Below are 10667 nucleotides of genomic sequence, written 5' to 3' on the forward strand. Positions count from 1 at the left end.
CCCTAACTACACACATATCATCCAACCTTCTACTCATCTATCCAAAACATCTATCCACCCATCTACCCGTTCCCGTCCATCTATCTAGCCTGTTGTTGAATCCAACAGCCCCCCAAAGAAAAGAAACACGTGATGCTTCCGCTTATCCATTATTATCCACATTGATAAACACTCCAGGAGAAAAGCATCAATAATCTCGAATGCAGAAGATGGTTGGTATTTTTCTTTCCCCCCTCACATACTACCTCTACTCTCTCCTTCCCTTCTCTTCGTCGTACACCTCGCTTGCTCGGTCGGCTTCACCCTACTTCTATGCGCGCGCCCAGCCTTTCGCGCTCCTCTGCCAGGTCATTAATTCATTACCCATTACTTAATCTCTCTCCCACACACATAAAACAAGTTTTGCATATTTCGTGATATCAACTGCTGCCGTATCCGCTGCCTGTCTTGTGTGTCATCGAAGTGCTATTTTGTTAGTGGAAGTCTTCTTCTTCTTCATTGACATTGAAGTCAAGCTATTGTTACACACCACTGTCTCCTCGGTTATAGTAGTAGCAGTGGCGGCGGCGGCGGTGGTGGTGGTTTTGTTTCTGTTGGATGTTGTGGCGATCGATACCAGCCCGCGCGGATGGATGAATGGATATATGTACATGGTGCCAACGATCGTTCGTTCAAGTATGATTGTGGTCCGTAAGCGTCTTCGGTGAAAGACTCCTGTCTTCTTCATGATCCCAAGACGACACGCAGGTCAAGCAAGAGCTTCACGAACCTAGCATGAAGCTCAATAAAGAAGTCAGGGAGACCAACCAGCTCAGCCAAGCCTCGCTGCTTCAGCGCGACTCCAGAGGCAGAAAAACCGCTGCCCATCCTCCTGGACAGACCGCCGCCGCCCATGAGAAAGCTGCTACCGCCGCCCGGTCCGCCGGCCGTGGGAATGTGGTTGGCGGGTGCTGCTGGTTCCGAGTGCAGGCTTCCTCCGTAGCCAGGGCCTCCGGGCATGACGGGGCTGTTGGCTGATGACTCCTGGAGGGACCTTTCGGCTTCTTGCTCGGCCAGTGTCTGGATCCAGGTCGCCAGGTCACGGAACGCGGCAGCGACGAATCCGAAGGTCTTCATGGCAAGACGCTCACGATGGGTGCTAAGGGCTAGGAAAGCGTACACGCGCTTGTGGCCTCGCGCATGGACATCGGGAATTCGAAATATGTAGGCCGTTGTGTAGCCGGCAGAAGGGTCGCCGAAGAATATTGGCCCACCGGATGCTGCAGCGCCGACACTGTGCGTTGTAACGTAAGCCGGGGGGCTGGGTGAAGCGCTCGGCGTAATCCCCGGGTTGGCGCCTGAGGAAGGATAGCCTGTAGCGGGAGGTCGGGGAAGAGTTTCCAGAGAGAGCGTCCGCAGACAAGATGCGCGAACAATGGAAAACGAATTTGCGGCAACGGGCTCGTGCGTTGAGGTATAGTCGAGATAGTGCGTATGTGCCGTAACCCCTTGGGCGGAGCTGCTGCTAGATCGTGATGCTAGTGAGGCCGTGGTTTCAGCACGACGATGTGAGGGACGAGACTTGGTGATCGACTCGTCCTCAGACGGGATCGATGAGGATGTTTGTGAAATTGGCGGTGATGGTTCGTCCATTCCTCCAGAGAACACGCGAGCAAAGGGAGCACGTGTCCGTAATGTAGGCCCTTGCTCTGGCTTTGGTTCCGGATTTGCGTCTTTGCTACTTTCTTGTCGTTTGGGTAGCGTCAAGGCGCAATTATCGCACGGACCGGCGCGGCGAGTGACGTAGTCGTCATAGGTCCTGCGGAATCCTGAATCGCTGCGTCGCTTTTCCTGTTGCGATAATGGGGGCCCGGTTGGAATCTGCGGACTTTGTGGAGGAGTTTCAACGGCCGAGGAAGTGCCAACAGCCTGGGAGACGCGGCGAAGCGAGGCGCGATATTCCTGAGCTTGCTCCTCGGATACAGGCGCAGAAGAGCTTCTTAGTCCACCGCCGCCGAGGTCCATTCGGCGTAGCGCTTCGGCGGCAGCGGCTACGGCATGGACCGAGGCATTAGCTGCGGTGGCACTCGGAGCCGGCTGGTCGGTAACATTGCTGTGGTCGTGTTGCTGACCCTCCTCATAACATGTGCTGCATGGAACAGGGAGTCCTTCGGTGACCATCAAGGGGGTGGGCCCGTGAAGGTCGCAATAATGCGCCAGACATAGCTGGAGACGAGGAGTGTGTGTTAGCATCTTGTCGAAATCAACGAAATCGAACAAAGGACACGCGGTCCAAGTCTCGGTCTCGAGATCCATTGCCTTGATCAGAACCAAGGCAACATTGTCTTGTAAGAGATGAAGAGCTGATTATAATCATGAGCAGTAGGAGAGAGGGTAGTGATGGTGTGATAGGAACATGGTAATAGTAGAGGGTGTGGTGGTGGTGATTATCAGAGGTGGCTCGTCCCTAGAGAATATCAAGGGATGGATGGTGGTAACCCAATTGGCATGGGAGTGTTCCGGAAACTTGTGTGAAAGGCCGGAAGGGGTTCCCGTCGCTACGAGACAGAGAGATTAAAGAAACGCTTTCTGCGCCGCCGCGAAATTCAGGATGAGACGGCAAGCATCATGTGCTCGTACACCCGGCCTGGGCACCTACTTTCTGACTTGCTCAACTTCCAGTGTTACCTCTACCTCAACTAGCCATAAAGGATGCCAGTCTATATGCCCGGCCACACTTGCTTAGACAAGGCCAGGCAAGCACAAGAGGAAGGAAACACAAGCGTTGCGACCTCGAATTGCAAGCGCGCCAGCCTGTCGGTTCAGCAACGTGGGGGAACACAAGACAGTCCCGGTGAAGTGAGCAGGGTCAGGAAGAGATGGGATAGGACAGAAAAGGATCAAAGAAGAAACAAGCAGGATGAGCAAAGGGCAAGGCGGTGAGCATCAAGAGAAGGTACTTGGTTGGTGTTGGAAGGTGTGGGTGTGGGAGTGAGGATGAGGATGTAAGATTGGGCTTGTGGTTGGGTAGTTGAAGTTGGAGGTCCGGGTGTTGGAGTGGAAACAACCATCAGGCTGAACATGCCACACTCACTTGGTAGCAAAAGGGGGCCCGGGGGCAAGGATTTGGGTTGCGCTCGGGTGAATCTGGAACAAAGCTCACTTACAATCGACGTCATGGTGTCTGGCCTATCTTATCTGGTGTCCAAATAAGGCACCGGGTTTGGTCTTGTATTGTCCCCAAACAACCCCGTGATAATATCTGGTTGATGCCGTTTGATGTAAGCCGGTCTTACAGATCCGGACTGGCTCTTACACACACAGCGTGAACCCGTGGCAAGTTGCGCCGGGAGGATATAGGATGGATTGATAGGAGGTGTGGTGAAAATGGAGGTACGTTGGTGCACGCCGAGGGCAGACTAGTCCAGTGATGGCAATGGCGCAGTGAAAAGAAAGAAAATCGCTAAAAGTTTGACGCCTCGCATTAGCCGGAAAAGTTAATTTACTGTTTATGTAAATCGAGGGCGCGGTTAACCTTTAGAATAAGGACTCGCGGGCTGCGAAAGCCCCACGTGCCATTGCCGTTGATGGTCCAGACCGTTTGGAGGCGAGTCGGCGCAAGAATGTGGGAGGCAAAGGCCGAAGACCCTCTCTTTCGACACCGTTGAACTTGTACAATCTCCGCCGGGTGGACTTTTAGTCTCGGTTGGCAAGGTGGCTAGCGCCGTAGTGTGTGGGTTGTTGGTCTGTTGTTGTTGTTGTTGCTGCTGACTGAAGTGCCTCGGGGACAGCGGGTCGGGACGGGATACGGGATACGGGATTACCAAAGCAGTTGCCGACTATGGTGGGGGCCAAGGGGCTCCAGGTGAGAGTGAGAGTGAGGGTGAGAGGATGGGATGAATGAATTATGTATGTATGTCAAAGTATAGTGTATGAGTGGTGAGGAAAGGGGATGAGTGACCAGCCGGGTCCTGTTAGAGTCGTCGGGTTCCCATATAAAATATGGTGAGAGGCAGAGTTCGCGGGAGCCTCGAACGTCAACAAGCTCTTCTGCCAGATGCAGGGCAGGGCCGATCGTACCTGTGGTCCTTTTTGAAAGCTTCCAGAAGGCCGGGAGTGGATATTGGCAGCAGCAGTGTTAGTCCACAGCTTTGCCGGATTCGGAGTCCCGGGCCATCCGACAAGGGGGGCCGACGTGTTGTCCCATTTGGATCCTTTCTCACAACCTACACTACATACCAAGACCGATGAGATGCCGATGGTGATGGTGATGGTTGAAGTCGAGCCACTGGGGTTTGGTCTGCTGGGATGGCGGTTGTTGCAGACTCCCCCAGGTGTCCCGGCCCAGCCAATGCTGCCCTTTGCATTGGTCAAGATCAACACACCTGGGGATCCACACGACCGAGACCCGCTCCGATGCAATGGTGGGGCAGGTCTCGTCAACTGCAAATCGACCACTGAATGCATCCATCCTTCTGGCTTCGTTCTGCAGCCCCCAGCATCATTGCAACCTTGTTGGTGTTGTCGATGCGAACCGCTTCAGTTCTGGCCCATTATTACACTAGAGAGGTACTTACGGTTCGTGATGAACAGTTACAAGGCTCCAGGTTGCTTTCGGTTCGACTTTGAAACAAAACGGCAAGCGAAAACACGGTCGTACAAGTACTTTGCAGGCCCCGCCCTCTTCACCCCAACAGGTACAATTTCACATGCTAGTGCCGGTGAACCCCAAGACCCAAAGTCTCCAGGATGAATACACCACTCCGCAACAAGCGAGTCCTTGCGACGAACATACGTGTTACCCACAAACCCTCACCAACCGCAATCTAGCTTTTGTCCCGGTGGTTGCTGCCTCTGGCATCGTCGTCTCTCTCCGAAAGGGTAGGCAGGTAGCATTTCAAGGTACTCATCCGGGTCTTTTGCTCCTTCACCGCCCGGACTCTGTCAATCATGCATTTTCATTTGTTGTGTTCACCCACCAAAATAGCAACCGTCAGATTTCAACTGCGTTACACTTTACAGACCACTTGGTTGTCTTTCAAAACATTGCGTGGTTCGAAATTCTTGGATGAAGACCGAGCCGCTGTCAACAATACCAGCCATGCCCATCAGCAACCGGCGTCTATCGCTCATTTCCGAGGCCCTTGTTCGGCCGGCGAGCATGCTCCAGCTTTGCCCCGGACGTCTTGCTAGTGCCAAACACCCTTTTGCGGCCCAACCCATCTTCTCTTCTTCGTTCGTCTTTCACCGTAGAACTGAATCAAAAGCCAGCTGACATCACCGTCAATCGGACTGTTTCATGGTGAGACTTGTCCAGTCTTGTTTGACCCGACGGCAGCTCCGTACCAACACGAGCTCTCTTCGCAAACGGACAACACCCACAGTCCACGGTATTTCCTTCCAAACCTTCCATCTTCTCCGAAAGTACTAGGATAGTCATAGCATCGTGCCATTCCACCCATACTAGTGCACACTAGTTCGTCCATCATTCATTCTCATGATAATCAGTGAGAGAGAGGTGGTGGCCGAATCGGCACTCGGCATCACAATCTACTACGTAGCAGAATGATCCCAGTATATACCAGCTCGTCTCTATTCATCTCGCCAAACTGGGCTACAAGCCTACAACAAACACGAGCTGGGCTCTCAAAGCCAAGCAAGGTACGGACGTGGTTTACACTCCTTCGAAAATGAATGACTGTGAGTGGATCGACCAGGCCTTCGGCTGCCAAAAGCCGTGCCCGTTTTCAGCACATCCACACCACATGGCAGACACGCGGCTGAACAGGGTTGGGGGCTGGGCATGTTGTTCTCAGCGAGCTATCATAACCGGGTCACTTGCGAACCCGAACGAGACCCTTGAACTTCCGCTTGATGAAAAAGAAACTGTTATGTGTATGACCCTTGCCAAACGCACATGGGGAGTATCCATCCGCCTTTTGGGCATTAACGAGAGGTGGTGTTTTTTGGATCCTTCCCACTCATTTCTCTTCTTTTAATTCTCTCTCTTTTCTGTGAAGAGACTCCACTCGTTCTAGACCGTTTTCAACTTGACCAATGACCCTAATACTGAAGAAAAGGCTTGGCATCTTTTACTATTCTGAAGCTATCTATCCACAATGAGTTGGAAGTCAACAACCATCAATGACTTTGACGACTTCACACGTTTTCTATACTAGTACCTCCTGAAACTCATCTCATCACTTTGACTTGATCAAGTCTTTTTTTACTCAATCTCAGTTTTCGAATGCACCCTTTCGGATATTGACCTGAGTCTGCGGCTGTCATGACGAACTGTCACACTGTCTGTCTGACATTATTAAATGGTAAAATGTGCAAGACATGCGAGTTTCAGAGTTTTCCCATGGGAACGAGAGAGGAGGAGAATTTGAACAGCAAGCAACCAAACCATCTTCCGAGACCTTCTTCGTGTCTTGTCCTATCTGTTGTTATCCAGCACAAGGCAAGACATGGAAGGTACTAGATAAGCTTGTCCAACGTCCTTTTCTCTCTTTTTCTCTATCCCGTATAATGATATGATCCGAGTTTGGTACCTTTTCCAAATAAAACTTTAGTGAAGTACCGCATTGTCGGACGCAGTTGTACGTACACCAAGAGAAAATAAAAATCACGTTTAGTCCTACTTGTCCAGACACGTTAAATTGTCGACCGACGTTGTCCAAGGCCCAGCTGACCTGACCGATCAACCAAAAGCTTGGTTCGTTGGCTTGAACAACGTCGGTCAACATAACACTTTTGTTTAGCCACGGGCTACGGTCCGATGTTCATGTTCATGTTCAGGCTAGAAGAAACGTAGTGGTAACCCCTGTTCTCGTTTCCCGTTTCTATTTTTTTTTTTTTTTTTTTCCCCTTGGCACACACACACACACACACACACACTTTCGCTCTCATCATTGACGGGGACAAGCATTGCAATGTCTTGGATGGAAAAGTCATGTTTCATATGTTTTTTATTTATTTTTTTGGCGGTTCCCATTCCCGCATTTCTACGTTTTTTGACGACCAAAAGTAGATAAAAGCGGAACTGTTTGCGCATTTGTCAGTCCGTGGTAGGTAGGTACCTAGAGGTATTCAAGAGCCATCAACCACGGGCTTTGATATATTGGCTATCACATCCACATTCACACACACACACACATCCACACCCACACCCGACACAAGAAAACACAGATTCGCGCTTTTCTCGGATCCTGATCCGATGTGTTGGTGGGTGTGGTATGATGACGATGACGACGACGAAACGGGAACTAACTGATCCGATCCGCGACACCTACCAGCATACCACACTTGTGTAGGTACATTCTTGGTTCCGTGTACGGTGGTGCATCTTACATATAGTATAGGTAGCTGAAAACGAAAACATACGGGTTTAGGTTCAGGTACGTTCTGCATATAACCGCGAGCAATGGCCGCCAAACAGCTGGAAGCCACGGACCATGAGTTACTATACTGTAGAGCTCGGGGTAGATTTGGTTGACTTACTTTACCCTCCATTTTCTTTTTTTTTTTTTTTTTTTTTTTCCTTCTCTATCTCCACCCCTTCCTCTACACGATTCCTTTCAAGCAATGCCATCCATATACGGCTCGTTATATCTACCTACCTGTATCCGGTCCGATCACTACCAGTTTTTTTTACCAAGAAAGTGAAAGTGGAAGTGAAAATGGGCTGCACAACAACAGCAAAAATTGAGTAAAAGCAAGACGTACATACGCATTTATATATATATGTATATATATTCATGCGCGCGCGAAAAAAAAAGTACGTATAGCATACCGTGGATGTATGATGAATATCTTGCATTTGGTACCTTGCGTACCTCTAAATAGGTAGGCATGCATCAGTACTTACGCATGTATGCGCGAGTCTAGTCTAATCTAAGAGACGCCATATGTACACGCAAAGCCGATCCGATCCACGCTGCGGTTGACTTATGTCATGTCATCATGTCCGAGCTCGTCAATTTAGGACTTTGTGGTAGGCATGTAAGTGGCGCTAAGGGGTGAGTTGACGCATGCTTAAAGTTCCGTAGACGAGTATCACAACACACAAGATAATGGACGCGCAAGCTATGTAACTGAGTTGTGGAAAGATTTTCCTTCCACCACCGGCCAGGCAGGCGAGTGAGTGCACACGCAATTATTGTAACCTCAAACAACTTGATACCGCGATATGTGCCCAAAAAGTGAAGTGAGTAATAAGCAATGCAATGCAATGACATTATGAAAAATGCAACGGGGGTATCTAAGACGACGGATGCTTGTGTCCACAAGGAGATGATTAGAGTTACTTGGTGGTACCTTGCCCCTTACTCACCTACCATGTTCCTTCCTCTCCTGCTCTTTAACTTTTCCTTTCTTTCTTTCCTGTAACACCTCACGGTCTATGGTTTCTTCTTGACCAGGCGCCTGTTTAGCAGCTGTTTGTCTTCTAACCGCCTCTGACTATCGTCATCATGCCTCCTCAACTCCATGGTCCCTCGACAGTGGCTCATTGAGCACCCGCTCCAAGCCATAGGCTAACAGGAGTAAGAACCAGCTAACTCGACCGGCCATAATCCCAGACACGAAGGCCTGAAGATGAGGACATGGGTCTAGTCCGCGAATGCAATATGGGAGGACTCAACGAGTCGCTCTACTTCTCCGAGTACCCATTCACAAAGAAGGGATCGCCAGGATCAACCTCCAGCCTCTTGGCCGCCCTCTCTCCCGAGCTCGAGTCATCACCATCACCTCCATACTTATCCAGCCACAGTTTACGCATCACCTGGTAGATAAACAGATACTGGCTCTCGGCCTGCACCATGGTCTTTCGCTGCTCCCTGAGCTGGTTGACCACCTGGAAAATCAAGTCGTTATCGTCTCTGCCTTTTGTGCTGCCTATGGGCGACATGACTTCCTCCTGCGACGTCCTGATGGGCGAAGACAAGGACTCGCCAACGCCAGCAGTGCGCTCATCCCAGTTCTCCAACACTCCCGCGTCCAGCTCCCGCATGAGATGCTCCAGCGCTATGAAGGTACCGCTGCGGCCAACGCCCGCGCTGCAGTGGACAATGCGAGGGTTGTGAGGGCCCGCGTTTTTCTCTCGAGATAGACTCATGAGAGTGAAGAAGCTGTCGAGATCGGCGAGGTCCGGGACGCCAAAGTCGGGCCACTTCTTGTAGAGGAAGTGCCACACAATGCGCTCTTCGACTTCTTCCTCTTCAGAGTTCCGGCCTACCGTCTCTTCTGGTTCACTGATCGTGAGGTTCTCTTCCGTCTCTTTTGCCATCTGGGTCAGAGGCGACGTGATCTTGGGTTCCTCGGTGGTTGCGTTTTCCGGCTCTGGGGTTTGCCTTTTGCTCTGCGACCCATTGCTCTTGCTGTCCACACTCTTCCTTCCAGCCGACTTGTGCACATGGATCACCATCTTGCGAAGCTCGATCGCATCACCGGCCGGAGTATCCTCGATTCCTACGCACCGAACTGTGGCACGGAAGCCATCGCCGAACTCGTCCCCCTCATTGATCTCCAGTGGGGTATCCTCCGTCGTCCGGGGAAAGTACTGGTAACATTTCTCAAAGTCGCCCTCGTGAGTCTCGGTCAACATGACGATCACGCCGGGGCTCTCGAGCTGCTCAACTGCCATGCGCCACACATGATCGGTTGTACATTGTTTGGGGCCCTGCATGGCGATGTAGCGATCCGGTTCTTGTGTGTTGCTTGTTTCCCCATCGGCTGTGGTGAGAACCGTCGGGGGTAGGACAATAGGCGAGGCATTGATATAGTCGATCTTGCCCTCAGGCACCTGAAGTTTGATTCGGTTGTTGTGCCAGGGTTGTATGTTGCCGTATCTGTCGAGCTGCCGAAGGTGCGGTCCCATTACGCGGGCCCAGCGGAAATCTCGTGAGGGGTTCTGTGTCGCTTCTAGGATGCGCTTGCGCTCGAGCCAGATGATTTCTTGGAACTTGTTTTCAATTTCTGTAAAACGTGAAAGGCCCTGTTAGTGTATGTGTCTTGGAAAAAAGTGAGAGCGCCAAAAGGCGAGCCATGGAGCTTACCAGACTCGCTTAATTCCAGGAAAGAGGGCATCTTGGGTCGGCCATCTTTCTTGAGCTGTTGCCCTGACGACGTCTTGCTCTCGGCTGGCGAAGCAGGGTGGTCTGCGGTACCGTTGGAAGCCATAACGGCGGCGACAGTCGGTGTCTGTTTGTGCGAAGCGGGAGAAGACTCGCGGGCCCTCTTGGACGAACGTGAAAATACTCGAAAGGGACGGAGCTTATGGACTGAGCGTAGCGAAGGAGTGGCGGTGGGAGTTGTTAGTTCAGCCGAAGGAGACTCGGTTTTCTCAGAAGTACTTTCTGACTTGGTGGTAGTAGGTGTGGTGATCAAACTGGGAGCGGTGATGTCTCGTTTGCGCCGATGCGGGCGTAGTCGCGGAAAGTGGTCCATGGTGGGGACGCTATAAATATGACGTCGGCGAGGAACGGTGTAATTCGATGTGCAAATCGGTTGACGGTGCCAGAGGCTACTGCGGTGACCGAGTCTGGCAAGTGAGAGGCTTCTGACGAGGGTACAGGCGGCCTCGGGGACTCTGCCACGCAGACACGTCAAGGTCGGGTCCACTGTGGTGCTTGGAGGGCAAAAACGAAGGTGGGATCCTGTAAGGCTGTTTGACGGATGGGATGGAA

At 51.5% G+C, this 10667-nt stretch overlaps 3 protein-coding genes across 3 annotated transcripts; all 3 read right to left on the reverse strand.

Moving 5' to 3' along the window:
- Positions 1 to 622: 622 nt before the first annotated feature.
- NEUTE1DRAFT_124070 (uncharacterized protein) lies at positions 623 to 2232 on the reverse strand (the record flags this gene model as incomplete). Its single annotated transcript, XM_009855199.1, has 1 exon — positions 623 to 2232. One exon carries the CDS (start codon positions 2230 to 2232, stop codon positions 724 to 726), a length of 1509 nt encoding a protein of 502 aa, XP_009853501.1.
- A 2869-nt stretch (positions 2233 to 5101) lies between these two features.
- On the reverse strand, positions 5102 to 5784 carry NEUTE1DRAFT_103118 (uncharacterized protein; the record flags this gene model as incomplete). The annotated part of the gene is made up of 3 exons (XM_009855200.1): positions 5102 to 5234; positions 5289 to 5442; positions 5658 to 5784. The coding sequence occupies 3 exons, from the start codon at positions 5782 to 5784 to the stop codon at positions 5102 to 5104; spliced, it is 414 nt and encodes a 137-aa protein (XP_009853502.1).
- A 2757-nt stretch (positions 5785 to 8541) lies between these two features.
- NEUTE1DRAFT_67606 (uncharacterized protein) lies at positions 8542 to 10428 on the reverse strand (the record flags this gene model as incomplete). Its single annotated transcript, XM_009855201.1, has 2 exons — positions 8542 to 9957; positions 10038 to 10428. The coding sequence occupies 2 exons, from the start codon at positions 10426 to 10428 to the stop codon at positions 8633 to 8635; spliced, it is 1716 nt and encodes a 571-aa protein (XP_009853503.1).
- Between the last annotated feature and the right edge of the window lie 239 nt (positions 10429 to 10667).

This window comes from Neurospora tetrasperma (genome assembly GCF_000213175.1).
Source record: "Neurospora tetrasperma FGSC 2508 unplaced genomic scaffold NEUTE1scaffold_5, whole genome shotgun sequence".
Taxonomy (NCBI): domain Eukaryota; kingdom Fungi; phylum Ascomycota; class Sordariomycetes; order Sordariales; family Sordariaceae; genus Neurospora; species Neurospora tetrasperma.